Source organism: Anser anser, assembly GCF_964211835.1.
Source record: "Anser anser genome assembly, chromosome: 7".
NCBI classification, from domain to species: Eukaryota; Metazoa; Chordata; class Aves; order Anseriformes; family Anatidae; genus Anser; species Anser anser.
In genome coordinates, this window is record NC_139727.1 from 27,050,113 (window position 1) to 27,071,028 (window position 20,916).

The following is a 20,916-nucleotide window of genomic DNA, read 5'->3' on the forward strand; positions in this document are numbered from 1 at the left end:
AGAAGCAGCAGCAGAACAAAAGTTCAAGGCTAAGTGTTTCTGTTCCTTTCAGACCACTCTAAGCACCAGGATTATAGTTCTGTAAAAGAAACAAAACGTAGCTATAAACTTATAAAATCCAATTTAGTGTTTTTACTGGGGTGACCTCTCCCCTCCCTCTCCTGCCGTCACGCAGCCGACGCAGCACCAGCCGGCCGAGCCTCGCACCACCCCGAACCAGCAGGGCCTGGAAATGTGGGATCTGAGAGATGCGGGTGACTGCGGAGGAAGCCGAACTTGTGAGCAATGCTCACCATCAGCTGAACTCCAAGCACTGAAAATGGCCCTGGGGTGTGACCCCATGCCCGAGACAGCATGTTTTACTGCCTTGGTGGGAGCTCCATCCCCTGCGGTGGGAAGGCTGTTGGGAGGGATTGCTGAGGAGGAGCAGTCCCTTGAGAGCAGCTCGCTCACCGCTGAGCCCTGCAGCCCTGGCAGGAGCACCAGCACCGGCAGGGAAAGGCACTGAGGATGGCACTGCGTCCTTGAGCAGCGACACCGGGCCAGCTACTGCCAGGGGGCTGCCCCAGATCAGCATCCCAAGGCAAGGCGGTAAGTGGCAACCCACGCTGCATCTCCCCTGCTCCGTCACGGCATCTTGCTCAAAGCCATCGCCACTCTGAGCCGCACCAAGGCCTCGTGCCTTGAAAGGTGGAGGGAGGGGACGTGTTGTCTTCTGCTGGCACCGCTCTGCGATGCAGCCGCCCCTCGCAGGGGCAGGGCGCAGCACGTTACGCTGCTGCAGCGGGGTTTGCTGGAGCTCGCCCCGCAAAGCCCCAGTTAAAGGCTGACACTGGATGCACCGGTTTAAATGACGGTATTTCCATCAGCAGAAATATGCCTGGCACCTAACACTCCCCACACAGATGAATGAGTCCCTTCACACCTCTGTGGGTGCTACAGTAATTCTTGCTGCACTGGAAAAAAAATAGAAAAGCAGCACGGGAAGAGCCAAGGCTCAACACAACAGCTAGCGAAGAGAAAAGCATTTTTCTTCTCTAAATTAAAAGCTTAAGTTGTGCAAAGCACAGCCAAAATAACTATGGAAATATCGCTGCTGAGTTTTCAAGGCCCCTGAATTTACGCTGTCCTTGGTGACGTGCTTGGGGATTTATAAAGCTTGCGTTTCAGCTGAAAAGCAGGAAGTAAGAAGTTATAGATGGTTTTTGTTTGGTTGGGTTTTTGTCAGCTGCACGTATTCGTCAGTGTATCCAGGTTGTACAATAAGCCAACTGACTGGATAAACAACAGACCTCCATTACAGATTCAGACTTTTAACCCTTCAGAGTAGTGTCTTTTTTTTTTTAAGCATTTAAACATTTAAAATAACCTTCTCCCCACCTGCAGCCAAATAAAAATCAAACAAAACAAAGTTCATTTTACATTAAAAAACAACCTCAAATAAGTCTTTATTTTCCTGTCATTGCTTCCTCCACTCCCAGCTTTCCCAAGTAACTAATCCAACCGTATTCTGCACCAGTTCATCATCACTGGTGATACTCCTAATACAATATTTAATGACTAATTAAAAACCTTACCATTCAACTATTGCTTTAAAACCAAGGGAAATTTATCACGTTGGAAACATTATTCTACATACTAGCTTTAAAAGACTTTCCAGAATTGTCCTTGCTCATTTTTCTAATTACCAAGGACATCTGGGATCTTCCCTTTAAGGAAAAAAAAAATTACCATGAGTGTTTCTCTCCGAGGCGGTACTCGCAGCATCCTCCCTGAGCTAGGCACGCCAAAAGAAGACAGCACCAGGAGACAGATAACAAAAGCGTGCCGGGCAGAAAGAGTTCCCACAAGGTTTTCCACAGCTTTGCACATGCTTTAAAGAAGGAAGCACCCAGTTAAGGCAGGGAAGAATGAATCACAGGTATGGCTCCTGAATACACGCTGGCTCTGAAGCTGGTATTAGGAAGGTGTATGGCCTCTTCCCTGCTTTTGCCCATTGCAAATTAAGGCTTGTAAGCAGGATATGCTGCCCTGGGACAAATTCCATCTCACCCTACTGCACTGCACCTGTACTGGGGGTTCGGCTGCGCCTGCGGAGTGGCAGCAAGCAAACAGAAACCCCAAATACAGCTGCTGCCCTCTCCGCAGACATCACCAATGTCAGCCCTGGCAGGCACACACCCCTATGCACAGCCACTGTCTGCTTCTAGAAACCTTCAAGGGTCTTTAAGGCTGCAAATACCCAGGATACCCTTTTTCTGTCCCCTAGTGTGGATGTGAAAAAGCAAATGCAGCAGCCAGGTAGAGCTGCTGGAGCTAAAAGTGCTCGGCACCGCCAGAGCTTGGGAAGGGCTGGTGGGATGCAGCTGGAGAGCAGAGGGTGCCTTGGGTGCAATTAACAGACGTTGGGGGATATGACCCCATTTCAGATAACCTGGAGACGCAGATAATTGGGCCTCGGGTAATCAAGGCCGCGCTGTTACCAGAACCAGTGTCACGACTCCTGGCAGCAGCGCTCCCCCCGTGCCGGTGCTGCACCCACCGTGTTGCGCAAAAAATGCCTAGCGAAAGGGGAAGGAGCGCTGTGATACGTATGATCCGCCAACCGCCGGCCCGAGCAGCCAGCGCCGGGGCTGATGCAACACTTTGGATTGCTGCTTGGGAAATAGGTTAAGGCACAGAAAGCGGATTTCACCCCCGGGACGCCCGGGGGACGAGGCTGTCACAGAGCTGATGGGCTCGGCAAGTTCTATTTTGAAAGTGGGTTAATTTAGCTGCCATTCAGCTCCCGTTAAACGATGTAGGTTAATTTTATAGTCAGATAACTATTAAGAAACCAAAACATGCGGCAGGAAATGTCTCTGCCGCGTTCCAGTGGGGAGAGGTTTCCTCTGCGCTAATGTGCCCCCCTTCCCCTGCAGCTCCAGCCTTCCAGCCTTCCCTTCAAACTCTGCACATCCCTCACATTATCTCCTTTTTTTTTTAACCCTTGCTACTACCCACTATTGCAATTCCTCTCCCTTATTCCCCTTCTTCAGACTCTGTTCTCCTAAAAGTTCACCTCGGTATCCTGGCCCACAGTTATTTTTCTCCTTCATTTATGTCTTCACACTTCCCAACACTAGAGGAAGACTAAAATCACCAACCATGGCTAGTGGTTGGACAAAAAGGGTCCCGTTTCCCCCATGTAGCTGAGATTTATCCAGCTACAGGGCAAACTGAGGCAGGGAAGTGCACCTTGTTTAGCATGCAATGTGCTATCACTGCAAATGTACCAAGCTTTCTTCAGGGTTATTTATCACATTTAAAGCCCCCTCGATTTTGGCAGTTTACCCTTTGTAATTGGATGCCACAGTTAAAACGTACTTTATCTCTGCAATTTTCCTCCCTGCAGCATAATGATAGGTACTGCTTGTTTCTCCGTGCCCGGGATGAAAACCATCAATTGCTTGTTTGCCATAAAGAGAAAGAAAAAAAATATAAAAGGAAAAATCCATCTATCAACAACTTATGCCTGCAAAGGAACAGAGCCTCTGGAAAAACCCGAGGCGGCTCATCACTCCTCACGCACGGCGAGACCGAGGACGGAGTGAGACCCGCGGAAAGCCAAAACCCCCGAGGTGCCTTCGCCGCTCGCCTCCCTGTGACTTCTGCGCCTCGCCGGTGCCGCGGCTCCCACCAGCAGGCAAATAATTCCCTAACCTTCACGCGGTGAGCTGAAGTGATGCTGACCCATTAGCACACGCTGCCCGTCAAGCACTCGCAGATCCCTTCTACCGTAGGCGTTTTTTTTATCGTATTAACAGTAAGTGCACTACACGAGCCCTGAAAGCTCGGAGAGATGAACTCACACTTAACCACACGGCGGTAATGATGGTGGAGACCATAATGCTAACAGGATGTCGGCGTTTTTACTACGGCTTCACCGTAAGTGACCAGGAAAATACAGAATAAGACCGTCACCAGAAAACACAGCAAAACCACCGCTGCAAAACCCTCCTCGCGGAGACCTGGGCACTCAGGCAGCAACTTCAGCACCCAAACCGCACGCTCCCTGGGGAGTTTTGACCCACAGAGGTTCAGTACTGGACCCTCTGATGGTCCTGCTGAGGCCTCACTATCCCTATCAATCTCACAGGGAATGTCATTTTTTTTTTCACTAGGCAGCTATAAGAAAATGGACGAAACAGCCAAAACCCACACCTCATTGATCTGCTCTTTGCCAGCACCAAGCTGGAGCCACCGCTTTTGTCGCTTCATGCTAGGTTACACAGATGTGCAGCTTTAGCACCAATTATTATTCCTGATTTAGGAATTAAATCATTAAAGGCGCTGCAAGGCATATTAATTTTAAATCCAGGGTTGTGCTATTTTTGCCTTTTTTTTTTTCTGCAATATGTAATCCACTCTACACTCAAACAAAAGTAAAGGCACCAATATAAGGATTTCAACGGGTATAGGAACGAAGGCTAGAACTAACGAGCAGCCAAGTAGGCTACACACTTGTGGGTGTCTGTTAGAGAGAAGCCAGCACAGGTCCTGAAACAGGAGCAAAAATATACTGCTTTTTTGGCATCAGTACTGAATCACAGCCTCGTAAAGCTCTAGCTAGCAGTGAGGGCACGTGGCTGTCACCGTGGCCGAGACCTTTGCTGTTGGTGAACAACCCCGATTACACAGCAAGCCAGCTTGGCTTTCAGTTCTCAGGCTTATGTTTGATGGTGAGAAATGAAAAGAAAACTTGCACTGATGTAAAAACAGAGTACGTTTGTTATGACAGGTTCTTATGAGAAACCAGAATCCTACAGGGTCTTTTTCTAGCGTCTCCTTTAAAGTCAAGTAATTTGTTTAAAACCACTGCTAACACCTCAAACACGGCCACTTGCTTTAAAGTCCTGAAAGGCATCTCACAGAAATACCACACTTGACCACAGCACAACACCGGAACAGAAAAACAGAAAAACACACCACCACCTTCACCTAAAAGGGGAGCGTGATGGAAACACCAATCTGAGTCCTGCTCGCCGCATGCTGTTACCTATGAGATGTGTTTAACTCGAGAAAAAAAAAAAAAAAACACTTACAAATGCAGAAAGACTCACCAGTATGCCAAGCAAGTCAAAAAAGGGATTAAACCATGCCCTCTGCGAGGGTCCCACCGCCAGGTGAGGGGATGTGGCGGACATGGGGTCACCTCTGCCAACAGCACGAGCAGCATCGCGTGGTGCCAGCTTTCCTGCACAGCCACGGACGAGGCCACCAGCAGCACAGCCTCGCCTGGGGGTACGGCATTTGCCAGCAAGCACCAGGCTCGGGTCACAGCTCCTGGCACACACCAGCGGTACGCGTGGAAGCCACTCCATGCATGCGCTCATCGTGGGGAAGCTGTTCGGCTTCTCCTAGCCTCGATATTTTTCCCCCCGCGCAGTCAGAATAACTTTTAACAATTGGTGTCAAAGCCTTCATCTAAAGCTCAGTGACAAGAAAAGCACAGCCAAAGGTTTGGTATTAAGAAAGGAAATCACAAAAGCCCCTTTCAAAGTCAAGAATGCCATTCCAAAACAAGTTGGGCGAGCCCCTCGCTTTGTGAGCTGGGCAGGAGGGATTTGGGACACGTGATGACGGGATCTGGGGGCACGCCAGCCAAAAAAACAAACCGCGGCGGGTTTCACAAAACTGCCCGTTTAGCATTACAGCTCTTTACAGACAGTTTGCTGATAACCCCATAGAGGCAAACCGCTCTTATTTTCAGCACGGGGCTGCCTAACCTGCACCTGGGGGAGCAGCATGGCAAGGACAAGCGATGCAAGCACAGCTTTGATCTGGCCAGCCCGGAGGCAGCAGCGGCGGCAGCGGCAGTAGCAGCAGCGGCAGCAGCGATAATGCTGGAGCCCTGGCACGGGCCAGGAGCATGGTGCCAGATTGGCAACAGGCTCGTGCAGGCAGCCGCTGCCACCTCCATCATGTCCTTCGCCATGCTGCTCCGGCAGGATACGGCCTGGGACTCCAGCTGGTCCCGTGGGACCTACAGCTGTGTGTTGGCACAAGCGACCTTGCACTTTTAGTCAGCCGTGCTTATACATCTGTGCTCTGAAACGTACCGTAAGCGTTCCTAATTTTAGCTGAGCTTTTAAACGATTCCTGGAGATTTGAGCCGTAGCCACCTCGCACAGAAACCTGTCTTTTTTGTAATGCGCACTCAGCAGCACGCGGGACAGCTGCAGGCGAAGAAACAAGAGATCTTAGAAAAGTCTCTTTTTGAACGCCACCTGTAAATATTGCTACTTCAAAAGTGACCTGTAAAAACGAGATGCAATTGTTGTGTGCTCCCTCCTCGTGATATTTGAAGTCAGCTTTCAAAGGTTATCTTGTCTGTTTTTTTTTTTGGGGGGGGGGGAGTTGGGTGAGAAGAAACTTATGAATTAATTCACGGTTGTGAAGTCATTCAGATTTCTTCTGCATTTCCCACTAGACAACTGAGGATGTGTTGGATCTTAAATCACAGAGGCTGCATCAAGGGAAGCAGAGCAGGGGCACAGCAGCGCTCCCACATACGGTATTATCTGAGATCCTTCCAGCAGCGTTAACATCTTTTCAAGTGTCTTGAGAATAACTATATTAAAAAGATGGTCTTTTATTTTAATCCCTTTGCTATCTTCATTGTTTCAAACCATATATTCCCAGATTTGCCTCTAACATGACAAGCTCTGCCTTTTGGAATTACTTTGTCTGTCGCTATACCTTCAGTTATCCTTTTATACCAGCAGTGACAGCATCAGGAAGTTTTTACGGTGACGTTCTCCCATGCGTGAATCACATTCCTAAGCAGGTCCCCAAAACTGCTGCTCACCCCTCGTTAAAAGCCCCAGTTTAGAAAATACCCATTTCTGGGCTCGTGCCAAAGGGCGTGCAGCAGTTTGCAACCGGTTGATTAAGAAATCAGCGACTTGCTGAAATGTCTTGCTGAATGAGGATTTAAATCCTCCCTCCCCCCCAGGCCCACTTTTGTCGTGCCCCGGGGACATTAAACAGCTCAGCATGATCAGTCTCACTACAGAAACCGAAGGAAACCTCACACTGCAGCTCTCTGAGCACAGACTGAGGACTCTATTCTGTTTGCCCGAGGAGGTGAAGTTGTGATACTCGGCAATTTCCTTTATTAAAGCAGCTTCACTCACACAACCCACGTTGAGAGGGGGTTGGACTCAGTGAGCCTTGTGGTTCCCTTCCACCTCGGGCTATCCTGTGACTCTGCGAGAGTTTGGGGTCCTTAGAGGCAGGGGCCTCACCAGCTAGGATTAATCCCGGTGCCCATGGGTAGTGACCTGAAGCCTTCTGCTCTTTCCATCCCAGGAGCACAGCTTCACAACGAGGAAATCAGCAGAACCACTCACTTCCCATATGCTGGCACAGTTGGATGGCAGAAAGCGACCTGAATCTGAAGAGTCTCTTATTTCAGAAGGCTCCGGCAGGTTCAGAAGAGGTGGATGCCTCTCCCAAGAGCAAAATGGAGCAGCTCGAAACCCATCCTGAACCAAACCAAGCTGAGGGAAATTAGCAGACTTTCTGAGCTGCCATAGCAGAGCTAATTATGCTTCTTTTCTACTTCTAGCATACAGCATAGGTGCTTCTTTCTGCAGCATCCTGTGCCTTCCCATCATTATACGTATCTGTGTTAGAGAAAACTTCAAAATTAATTTGAGACTTTGTTCCTTTAAGCTGAACAACTTCATCTTAAGTGTGAGACCATCAGCGAGTCCTCCAGGCAAACAACAACAACAAAAAAAACCTTAGTATTTCTGATAGTCACAGGACTAAAAGTGTCGATTAAAAACGTTCTGGGAAGAGCTTGCAATGTGTAATACACACCAAAGAATGGCAGATGGGAATATGGTTCATCACTTTCAGAGGCTATTTTCAAAGATTTGACAGATGTATTCAGACATACAGAAAAGATACGATAAATGCTAGTTTACGGCACAAAGCTTTCAAGTTATTTACACAAAGACTTACTATTCCCAAACTAGTGTAAGATGTAGCCTCTAATCATACCAAGTTTTTATTTAGATGATATTTGCCAAGTAAAGCTAAGCCAGTGGCAGCACGAGGCTACCTTAGCATTTCACTTTTTAATACCAGGATTAGCATACAAGGAGTACAATAGTTAGTCTGTAGTGTAATAATCATGTATCTTTACCAAAAAAAATGGAATTGGAAATGATGTTAGTAAATGCAAACCCCACCTACATTTCAACAGCACAAGCTGAGGAAAACACGTCTCAGGAAAGAGAAGCCTGGAGCAGACAGGCTGCAGCACTACGTGAATGTTCCTAAAGCCAGGAGACTCCTACGTGCTGCTCTCACAACGATCCTAGGACTGAACCTGAAGGTTAGCAGAAATGCCCAAACCCACGTGGCTTCCATTACACAACACTTCCTGTAACCTACTTTTTAGCATTCAGCATTTAGGTATCAATAATGCATCACGTTAAAAGTAGTTCAACCCAACACCAAGTACGGTGGGGAGAAAGGGAAGGGGGGCTGCAGCAGGCAGCAGCTGGAGCGTGGTGGCACCGCTCAGCGTGCCCCGGGACCCGTGCGGGACAGCGGGGCTGGAGCCTTCCCCGATAACCAGGAGCCGGGGCCGTGCCCCCGCGTGCAGGGGGAGCTGGGGCTGCAGCCAAGGAGAGCGCTGCCGTGCAAGCAAGCAGCTAGGCAGATACCGTGAGCTTGGTCCAAGCTCCTCCGGTAAGCAAGGCGCTGCTCCCTGCGGAACAGGGTTATTTGGGAGACGGCGAGCGAGCCAAATCGAGCTGTACAAGGCAACGGTAAGGGTTCCCGGCTAGGCTTTTATTCCCAGGGTTTCTACCTTGGCTCATTACTAAGTGCTCAATGAACAAGGCTACTTTCCCGCCCCCCCCCTCCCCTCCTGAGACGCTGTTTACTCTTCACCAAATAAATTATTTACCATGAGAGAAATTAAGGTGGCCAGTAGGGAAGAGCAAATTAGAGTAGGGGAGTTCACGAGAGCAGGCTGCTGCGAGGCGACATTTCAGCTTTCGCATGCGTTCCCTGCCCAGCTGCTCAAGCAGCTTTATCGCCAATCCTAATCACGAACGAGGCACGAACGGAGCGCACCGACCCCAAAGCTTGATCCTCCAGCCAGAATTTGTTTCACCTGCTATTTTCGCTTCCTCCCCTGGTTCTTTATTCGCAGTAATTTGCATTTCAAAACCTCCGATTTACTAGTGCAAGCATTTAGGAAGCACACTAGAAACAACAGAATGGGAACCCCTTCAAGTTTTTCACAACAAAATTTATTAGAAGAATAGTGGTTTTGAAAAGTCTAGCATCCAGTGAAAACTACCATACACAACGTTACAGCTGGGAATGTGTTTCCAAAATGACATGGTCAAATAATACAATGGAGCCATTAAATCTTACACATGCACAACAAGAGAATTAGCGCTTTGACATACAATGCAAAAAAATAAATGGACCACATGAAATAAAAATTTAAAAGTACTTATCACATACATTAAGACACAGCTTATTTAGTCCAGTCAAAAAATCAGAACTGCATTAAAAAAATTAATGTAGTGCAATCAAACCAAAAACCTTAATTTGTGATCATAAGTGCTCTACTACATAAAACATTGATCATAGCAAGGAACAAAAAATTCAAATCACACAGTACAAAAAAATCTGTAAATAAATATAAACTACAGTACAAGAGAAATATTAAATTATACAATTCCGTCAAACTGTAAACAGTATATTGAAATGAGGTCCATAAGAGTAAAGGGGGGGGTTCCTGTTTTTTTCCCATGACACTTGAACTTCTAGAGGTCAGAGAGAAATGCCATTTTCCATACTCTTCAAAGACTATGGGTTACATAAATAGAAAGAGAAGACTTTTTAGATGTAAAGTGTCAAATAATAAAGCAGAGGTGTTGCTGACTTGCGACTGCCAACAGATTCCTGCGAGAGCAGAACAGCAGATTTTATTTTGAAGTTTCACCTCCCTGCGAGCGCAGCACGGAGGCCCATCACTACAGATGTTAAGTGCCAACACGTTCGGAATTAGCGCTCAGCATCAGAGAGGAGACACCTGCTGAGGGCCTGGTCCTACCAATTACGTGGAAGTGATTACGTGCACCGTTACCAACTCGGACCTCTGCTGATTATCTGACAGGTTTACACGCTTGTCATACAAACACCAACTTTGGCAGAACAATTACTAATAAACTCAAAGCACTCCCGGCCCATTGGTTTCCATCACAGTGGCCAGTGCACAGAATTCTCTAAGGACATTGCATAACTAGAGTGTAGAGGTCAGACAGCCAAGGACCCGTGCTTGAGGTTAGAAGTAGTTATGGTGAGAGAGAAGCAAGAGCCACGTTAAGAAGCTGCCTCTGCCGGTTACAGAAGCAGCTGGGAATGTATTTCTTTTTTAGCTGCGCTGGCTAGTAGTGGCATTTTAAAATATATAAGTTTAAGATAACATATATACTATATATGTATATAATATAATACATATTATATAATATACATAGGAATTTCTTACAATACATACCAGGAACCCCCACGCGATCTGCTCAGTAGTAATAACTGAATATACAGAATGCCACTATAAGTGTCTGAGGCACTGTGTGCTGGAGAGTAAATATGCAGCTTTAAAATCCGTTTGGCTGAGTTATACCTGGATACCTGAACTGAGTTTTAAGTTGACATTCATCAAGGATGTGCTATCAGCACGTCAAAAGAAAAGCAAAACAAAATACAAGTCACTGCTAGGTTTAAGAAGAGAGTACAAGTACCTGAATTGAGTGAGGATAGTGTGTAAACTGTCCCTGAGGGTTTTTAAACAGTGTGTGTACAAGTTGGATTCCTAAGAACATTAGTTTAAACTTACATTGCGGACTGATAAAATACCAATGTCTGACAATTTAACAAGTGGAGGTTAGAAAGAGTTATGAGCAAACACTCAAAACATATTTTATACATTTTAAAGCAGCAGTAAGCTGCTGTAAGCGTACATCCCATCAGTACAAGCAACACGTGGGACTCAGATAAAGGTTTCTATTTGCAAAAAGCCCATCATATATCGATAAGTAAAGAATATTCACCTGCTAAATTAGAATGCACCTAGTTACAGACTAGCAATTCAAGATTAATTTTTTTTTAACCAAATACTTTGCTATACTTTGCTATTACATACTAAAATCCCTTAAGCTCACTAATGCTGGTATTCTAATCTATTTTTTTTAAATGTTCCCCCTTCATTTAAGAAATATACCATTCCACAACTTAAACATTAAGATCCATTTTCAGTCCTCAGATGTAAAAAGCATGTCAATGAGTTTATATTAAAAATTTACATGGTAAAAAGGCTTGAATTTCAGCCAGAGATTCTAAATACTACTCATTCCCTGAAGGCATAAGGGAGAAAGAATCCCTACCCATTTTTCTTGTGATATATTTTACAAACTGAACATTAAACAATGGTCCAAAATGATTTTTCAGTTTGGGAAACTTCCCTTTCCCTACCCATCATCCCAGATTCCAAATGTCAAGCCCTGAAATGGCCTACTGAAATGATCAGTTAAAAATATCAGGCATGTATACATCCCCTGCCTGAACTTCAGAATATTTTGTCATACTGCTCTTTAAAAGACAGATTAGTATCCCAAGAGAACTTGTAATCTGACCTGAAAAGCTGTTAACGATCCTAGATTGTACGTTTAAAATACCTCATAACCTGAAGACCAGATTTAATTAAGACTCTGGCGTTGTAACAGAAAAAGTGCTGCAGTTATTTATCCCTTTTCTGGTACTTTAGAATAGGTCAGACAAGTGCTTTTTATAGTGACGGTAAAGTTTACATGCTTTCATGCAGGCATAAAAAATATTATCTGCAAAAATATTTGAGAAATGTAGCACCAAGTAGTTGATAAACTGTATTAGTAGCTGTAGTGGTGTCTTCATTACTTCTGAGTAGGAAAAAACATTAAGACTGAATATTAGGTAATAACTAGAGAAATTACTTTCTGGCATTAACATTTCCTGCTCCAGTCAGAATGAAGTCTGTGTCCTAATCCCTGCTCCAACACTTAGAATTCGCATCTTGAGTACTTCGAAGCTATACTTACCAATTAAGTAGAGACAAGCATAGGGCAGAAAGGGGGGGATGTTTGTTTTTAAGAAGGTGAATGAAATTGAATGAAATACCCTGGGACAGGCTGAAAAAAATCCAGCCTCCTAGTACGTAGCCCAGGAAAACAGATTTTGCAATTCTGGTAAGAGATTTTTGTGAGGATTAAGAAGAACTCTCTAATATGAAGGTTTTCATGACAATACCTGAATATAGGCATAATTTAACAGGACGTGAAGTCCAAATCTGCTGCTGTAATACTGTTATAGAGACTTGGCCCCAGTCAAACCAAGAACAGGAGAGAGATGGACACTGGAATGCTGTAACTACTTACAGTTTTTTCCTGGTCTATGTGGAGTGCATCTATGGATCATTCTGAGTCTACAGTCTCTCTCTGTTTAGTGATCATCACAGTACATCATGCTTATAAACTGGATATTTAGAAATTCATAACCATAGTGATTATATTTGCTACATCTAACAGAACTAGCAGTGCAGATTTTCATGTTTCTGAAGGTTCTAATCACTGAGTTTTCAAAATAATTCAAGATCAAGTATTAACCTCAACAGTACCAAGACTAGTCTCAAAACAATTTAGGTATAGCTTCTAAAACCGGTATCAGTCAGCATTATCTACTGGCGCCAAGAAAAAGCAATATTGACCTAGACTGAAGTCACACTTAGTTTTTGAAATATTTGTGGGGAAAACCCAGAAGTTTCTGATGCCCCTAAAAGGGAGAAGCAACCCTTCAATCCTACCTCTAACATTTGGCAGAGAATTTGAGATATTTAAAATATTGTGACAAAGCTTTCAGTACAGGTTAATAAATATGCCTTCATAAGCGTTTGGACTGCAATAGGTGAATGCATTCTCACACTGAAGAGTTAAAATTTTGTCTTCACTGAAAGAAAGAGCTCTTTACATTACAAGATGTTGCCACACTGTTTTTGAGAAACAAGGGAACGGCACAGTGTTCCCTTCACTCCTTGGACACCGTGTTCTTCTCCTAAGACTCAAGGACATCTTAAGAGCATTGATCCAAAGTAAACTGAAAAGAAGCACGATAACTCCGGTTTTGCCTGTATAACAATCGTTGCAGATGATATAAAAAGCAATTCAATCAGAACTAAGACGTTGTTCCAACCTATACAAAGCTTACTCAACCCTAAAGCCCCTGAATCATATCGCCAGTTCCTGCGAATTTCTGGGGGAAGGCAGTGTACCCTTGGGTCCTCATGAAAGAAATATTTAGACTAATGTTGGCCTGCCACTAGTAAAAGCACAGACTGTTCCTTGTCTGTTCCTAACCGCTCTAAGCACATCTGCAGTTGCCTTTCATGTTTAGGAATATTGTGAGCACTGGAAAGCTCCACAAGGAAGGTGGTATAGGGATTGTTTAAGAACACAGAAGCTGAAGGTGTTCCCTTACTAGAGGCACTACCTTATCTGTACACCTGCATTTGTTAACAAAATTTGTTTTCCGATTTCAGTGAAAATTCAGGGTTCAACTTCAGGTCTAGCAACAGGGTTGGTAACGCGAGCATCGAATTAGTTCTGCAACAAGAAGAAAGCAAAAGGCATACCTGTATCGCTTGGGCAGCAACTTCTACTTAACAGGAAGGAATGAGAAATTCTAAAGGAAACTGTCTTGAGCCTTCAAGAAAGGTTAGCAAATGACTGCGAAAAACCAGTCTTCTGACAGAAGTGAGTCCAGATACGTGTCCCTACAATACCTAACTGGAAACGTTCAACTCGATAGCTGTACTCAAGCATTACGGCCACGATAATGCCTACAACACTGTGGAATGAGGATCCAGCTGGCTGAAAGTGAGGTAATAGTTTGTAATAGGTCAGAGTTCTAAAAAAGCACTTTTACATCTTACAAGTCCAAATAATAATAAAAAAGGACACATTTCATACATGTTGGGCTTTCTCACCAGAACTGTACGATAATTAACTCCACACCAGGACCCCTACCACACTAAGCCTTACTCATCTTCAATTATATGCTGCAGCAAAGATTTACCAAGCGACACCTAAACTTCAGTACAATATGAAACTTGATTCTTAAAACTTTATACACACAAAATATAAAATTACTTTTCTAGGATGGGGGTAGGGGAGAGGGATTCTCCTTCATGATACTTGGACTGAAAAACTAGTTTTCAGAGACTGCCACAAATATTATTCACAGTTTCTTGCTGTCAGGCTTTTTCAGCTACATCAACGTAGTACACAACAATACTGTTAAGTCCAATAACTACATCGGATGGACGTTCTCGGGAATAAGAGAAAACTAGTGACGAAAAATACCCGAAAGGCCTCCTCCTAACGACGTCTCCATTTTTACAGGGTTGCGGTTTGTCTACGTTACGCGTTAATGCCATCTCAGAAGAGCAGCAGAAGAAAGATTTTAAACCTTATCTCCTGTCCAAGTGATCCAAGTAACATAAGCATCCACTTACCAGAAATAACATGAGAAACAAGGCTTTTGTTACAAAGACAGCAGTGAACCACACCTTCCCACACCAAAATATGGTCAACCAGGGATTTTGGCCATGCAAACTGCTGGTCAGCAGAAAATTAAGCATGCTAATGGACAAACATTAATTCCAATCATATATTTAAAATGATCCCAAATACTACTAGTTAGCTACACTGAAAGCGCCTGTAAAAAATATGTAGTGAGAACTGAAACAAAATATTAGTGATCACTGCAGCACTTCGAGTGATACTAGCCTTACGTGATGAATCACCTCAGAGAAAATACATTAGATGGGACTTTGAAACAAAAAGTTAACATTAAAAGGTGCACCTGAATATTACAGACTAAATTTACAAAACCTACAATAAGGTAAAATATATATCTTTTGAATATTCAGCAGCTTTTTTTTTTTTAAATTTGTTTTTATTTTTTTGAGAGGCTCATGAAATTTTTAAAAGGGACCACTAACTAATCTCAACCATGCTTCACAAAACAATAATGGCTATTTTATATTGCAGTTACCAACGTAATGCAATTAGTGCTTAAAAAATAATCTACACTTTTTTCTTTTTTTTCTTTTTAAACAGAGACCTTTGGAGGAAATATGGTTGTTCAAAAGCTTCTCGAAAAAGAAAGGTTACCTGAATAATAAGTTATCACAGATCAAGTGTTGTGTTTAAAAGCTTTGCAGACGTGAGTATTACAATCTTCAGGTCTCAGGACATTTAAACTGAGAAAGTTACGCGTTTGGTTTGTTGGTTATTTTTTTAAATCCACTTTCTAACCAAAGCAAATAAAGAGTACTCAACTTCTCACTATCTATTTACAATTCTTAGCCTACAGTCTGAAATGACAAGACAAATTCTCTTTTAAAACTGCAGCATTAAAGGGTAGGCACACCATTCTTCTGCTGCACGATTGTCACCCACTTAAACATACACATACAAAATATTTAGGTTAGTAAAATGAGCACTCCACGTACACTACAGTGACAAGTTTTTATAAAACTCAACTCATGTTGCTTAAATAAAGACAACTGCAAAAGGTTAAACCTCTCTGAACAGTAAAACTGTGTTAACTCTTTTTTTTGTGTTAAACTTGCAGCAAACTTTCTACCATAACCTCCAACAGCAGATGAAACCACGCGTTTAACTGCACCTTTATTGCAATTACCAGCTAAACTGGAACATATTGCAGAGTTTATGTACTGCTACTGAGCTTAAACTGCTTCAAATGCCGCAACGACAACTAGAGAGCTACGAGGAACCAGGATTTTGAGTACTAAAGCATATTAAGTAAACAAAAAAAAGTATACCTGGGGCCAAATGCCCGGTCCGTTTCAAGAATGAGCAGTGCATATTTAAAACGACAGCAATGGTGTGCCTAACCTTTGAAAATATGAAGTTGCTGGGGAGGGGGAGTAGCATCAATTGTTCCAGAATTCATTCAGCATCCCTAGGACTAGCTAAGGCCATCCTCCCGTGAACTTGTAGAAACCACTTTCAGTCACTGACATCACTGAATGCTCTCACACAAAAACTCCAATGCTTCTTTTGGTTGTGCAACTAGGAAAAAAGCAGTAATTCTAGCTACCTTTTGCACAAATTAAGACCAAATTGTTTCTACCTGAAGAACCAGCAATTGCGATTTGGTCGTACTGTGGTAAGTCCAGTAAGCTCCACCTAGTTACTGACCACTCCCGCTGAAAGTATCAAAGATAAAAGTTCTGTACAAAACTTATCCTGGATCTCCATATAATGATACAGATATCATTAATATTTCGAAAAAAAGAAAAAAAGGTTTGTGGTTTACGGAGTGCTTTTACGGTGTTTAAATGCTTATTCTAGCATGTGCTAAACCACTATCAAAATAGGTTAAATAAAAACAACACAAAAAAAAGCAGGACTTAGATTATTTCCTGCTACTGGCAACTGTAATATTTAAAAAGGAAACACCCTTTCATCGAGTGTTCGACCCTGACTGTATTACAGATAGATATGATGCAGAGCCTGAGTTAGATCCAGGCTACCAGTGTTTTACTTCTTCCCTGAACATTAACAAGCTCCTTCACTAACGTGGATATTTGGGCAGACTACTGAGGTTGTAACGTTTGAGATCACTGTTTTGTGGGCTTTTTTTTTTTTGCGCAAGATCACAGTAGTTTGTTACACATATCCCCCCCGTCCCCAGATTAGAGTCATTTAAACTAGTTGTTGGAACCACATAGTTTAGTAAACTCAGAATCAAGTCTGTAAAAAGCATAAAGGTCACAAAGAACCATAGTTCTGTTATAATGAGGCATACCCTAATACATCATTTAGTGTACCCTGACTGCTCCTGACCATGAGAAGCTTGTCTTCCGTGAGATAAGGCTACATCCTCAAGCAGGTGAGTCAAATATCACCCTTCAAAAATATCAAACAAAATTACAGCAAAGGTAGTGTTACAAATAATTAACTGACATATTCTGAAGGTAGTGTATGTAAGTTTTCCCTCCCCTCCCCTCCGGGTGAGCACTAAGCAGACAGCAAATGGTATGTTTAATTTAGAAATAAAATAGCGGAGAGCCTAATTAGACCCAATTGATTATCCACCAAATAAACAAATCTCCTAGTTCGAGAGAGGTACCATTCCTAAGTAACTTGATTTAGCTTAAATCCTTCCATCAACTGGATCAAAGAAAAGGAGGGGGAAAAAAAGATTTCTGAAACCTTTTGTAGAACGACAGTCTGATTTTCTCAGTCAAAAAAGCCTGGTTTTGAGAGACTATCAGTTTAACAAAGTGGACTTATTTCTCTAACGGCAGATAAGAAAAAAATCCAACAACAGGAGTTCAGGCAAGCTCTACAGGCAAGATGTCCACTTCCACAGATCTGCATTCTTTATGAGGTAACTCAACTCTCTATTACAGAGAAACATGCAAAAGGCAAAGAAAAAAAAGGGAGGGGAAAAAAAAGAAGAGAGCAAGGTAGTGGGCAGGTGAAGGAGGGAAACTGCACCATACCAGGCAAGAAAAAAATTTACAAATGTGACATTCAGAGCACACCTTTCACCTGTGTCCACAAGTCTACGCTAGACTGCAAAGGAAAGAACATTGCAGTCAATAGGAGAATCAGGTGTGCTCAATGGTGGTTGAACTATGCAGTAGTGCTCACCCAGTTTGCAAAGTAATTGGCACTCTACAACATCCCTACTCATCTTTCAATTCATTCGCACTTTGTGCTGCTTCTCCCTGGGGATCTAATTCAATCTTTACTGAAACATCCTGCCCCTCCGACCTCATTAATTTCATTTTTTTCTTTGGAGGGTTTTTCAAAGTGCCCAGCCTCTCTTTAACTTTGTACTCCAGTGTACTGTGGGGGATCCCATAAATACTCTGAGCTTTGGAAACACTCATTTTCCCGCTCATAACCACAGAGATTGCTTCCTCCAGTATCTCGCTGTTGTACTGTCTGTATCTCCCTCTTTTCTTCCTAGGTTGCTTGGAGCCAGGATCTCCCTCTTGATCTGAGGTGGGATATGGCTGTCCAGAGGTAGACTGCTCAGCATCTGAGCCCCAGGAATCTGGTCCAGCATCCAGCAAACTTCTCCTGTTTTGTTTTGGAAGGATAGCCCTTAACTTTTTGCTAAGCGCGCTCTCCGTTTGTGAACCCATTACCAAAGAGCTATAGCTGTACTGGTCACCAGTGCGGGACTCCCAAGAAAGGTCCATGCCTCGAACTTGTGGTATCTTTAAATCCACAGGAGACGAATGGCTCACGTCCTTTTTCCCATCCTGTTTAGTTTGAAGTGCCATTTTTTGAAAGGCAGAGTTTTCTGTAAGAAAAGGAAGGTCACTGATGTTGCTGAGTGCACCATTTCCCCTGAATTTCATGCGGCTGAAATTGAATTCGTAGTGTGGTTTTGCCCAAGAAGCCTCCCTGGATAATATTAAGTGCTGTCCATGATTCTGTAGTCCAGACGGCCCATGGCTGGCAGCCGTAGAAAACTGGTTTCTGCTCAGCAGTTCTTCACTAATCTGGAGTGATCGAGCCAGCGGTACTTTAAGAGATGTAGAGTGGCCATAACCTTCCCTGGTTCCATCCTGCAAGCTTCTTGGAGGTACCCCATCACCACTCTGTAGTCCCTCTGGATGGTGCTGGCTGGGTCTCCCAGGTCGCCTAATTGGATGGAAGGAAACTGATGTGAGCAGGACTTGCACAGGTAGGGAGGGATGGGTGAGGGGGCCACTCCTTTATTAGAAGGCCTTGCTTGGGTAACATCACTTTTTGTGTTATTTATTTTTCTCTAAATTTTTTAAATTTTTAAAAAAATTTTTTTGTTTATTAAGTCTCAGCATCAGTCAGTTTTAAAACTTGTTCACAAAAAAAGAGAAGCTTTTTGGGCAAAGAAAAACGAAACCTGTTGGCTGGTCTCTGGTTGGGTTCACAAATTCTCGGAGGAGAAAAGACTTCGCGCAAGCGTCTGAAAATAGCACCTTAATTACAAAGTAGTAGTCAATCGCCATAGATCTACACACAACTGTGTTACTGGTGTGACGTTACCACTAAACAAGTACAGTAATAAAAGAGTAAGCCAAAAATGCAACATTCAACATGCAAATGACTGATTTGCTTGACTTTCGTTAAGCACCAAGTGTGAAAGCTGGGATACTGCAGATCACAAAGAAAAACACTAGACTTACCAAATTGCTCTCTTAACAACTAAGTGCATATATACATGTCCCTGATTCTCATTTGACACACAGCATAGCATGGCTAGGAAAAAAACTCAAATACAAAAGCTATGAACTTTAGTCCAGACCAAGGGTTAGTAGCAGAAAAAAACAGTATGTATTTTATTTTATTTTTTTACTGTTTTCCTTGTCACAAGTGTTCTTTCTATGACACAACGTACTACTACTGCAGACAAACACCTGTATTTTAACATTTTGCTTGCTTAGCCCCTCTGTAGTAACTAAGTCACACTGGCCAGCAACTGGTTGCAAATTCCACCTCCAAACCCTCCCATGTTCGACAGACAGACTAACAAAGAGACTGGGGAGCAATTCAGTTTCAATGCTCTGGGAGACTGGTGTGAAGCCCTCTAAATAAACCAGCGTTATTTAAGGATAGAGTAAATACTACTGAAAAGCTACATCATTTTTAAAGTCACATTTAGATCAGGAAAAAAAGAGCCTTTAGAGCAGACATATCCACTGGAAGGACCTGGCACGTAACATACACAGCACTTAACATATATGCTGCTAGCTTCTCTCCAGGATGCGATAGGTCACAGCTGGAGTAACAAGAGTCAAACTGGATTCAGAACAAAATCCAGAGAAATGAATAGTCTGCTGTCCCACAGAACTCGGTGTATACTCTGTCCCTTCTACAGCATATGTCACATGAGAATGCACACCGGTGTTTCTGTGCCTGAAGAAAGGTGATATGGGCAGCTAGCTACAACAGGAGGTCACACCTGATTCCCTTTTTGCAGAACAGACTAAACCTTCATTTAGCACACACCTGTACAAGTGAATACAGGTGCCAGTGTTCAGCATCCTCTCCTGACCCACAGAACTGATCAGGACAGAGCCAGATGCTGGCCCTGACATCCCTACGTGTGGGACTTCAGCCCTCACTTGAGGCACAAGCAAGGGAACAAAATTTGCAGCCCTGGTGGCTTCTGCCGTCTTCATTAGTAAGAGCCAGAAATAGAAAACTTTTCTGAATTGAAAGAAGGAGTGGTGGGCACAGTTTGCACTAAAGAACGGTGTAAAAAGTATTAAGACTAACTGCTAAACAAGGACTGAAGTATTTTATTAATAAATATATTAAATGAGAAACGAAATCTTGAAAGGGGGGAAATCAGAGAGTAGTATTTTTCCAAATAAATGCAACAGTTAAACCAGTTGTTAGCATTACATGGGATTGACGGTGGGGTGTTAGTTTAAAAATTCACGTTTTTCATATGCTGTTGTTAAGCTAAACCCAGCAATTAAATGGTAGTTTACACCACATACTGTTTCTGTACTTCACTAATAGAAATGTTCACAGTAGCTTCAAGATAAAGTTCTCCTGTCAACACCCAAAATCCTTTTTATTCCCAGTCAACCTCTCCAGTACATTTATCTCATTCCTAACTAAGAGTAAAGGGTTTCTAAATGTATGCAAACTGTGACCATTATAAATATGAAACCTAAAACTGACTATTGATAGCATTCTTTCACACCTTGAACTAATTAAGAGTAGTACACCATGTATTTTATATTTTGTTTAAAAAAACTAATTCAGT

General features: G+C 43.2%; 1 protein-coding gene and 1 long non-coding RNA gene across 4 annotated transcripts in view; one reads left to right on the forward strand and one right to left on the reverse strand.

Annotated features, from left to right (window-relative positions):
* The first annotated feature begins 93 nt into the window (after positions 1–93).
* On the forward strand, positions 94–15,535 carry LOC310902485. The gene is made up of 2 exons (XR_014586740.1): positions 94–591; positions 3,395–15,535. It is a non-coding gene; the product is annotated as an uncharacterized lncRNA (long non-coding RNA).
* The window catches only part of LCOR (ligand dependent nuclear receptor corepressor), a 59,246-nt gene continuing 47,627 nt past the window's right edge, over positions 9,298–20,916 (reverse strand). For all 3 annotated transcript variants that reach the window (XM_083844025.1, XM_083844026.1, XM_083844027.1), the window contains one exon: positions 9,298–18,800. In XM_083844025.1, coding sequence (XP_083700151.1) covers positions 17,831–18,800 — 970 coding nt within the window. In that variant the 3' untranslated portion in view covers positions 9,298–17,830. The remainder of the gene's footprint in view (positions 18,801–20,916) is intronic.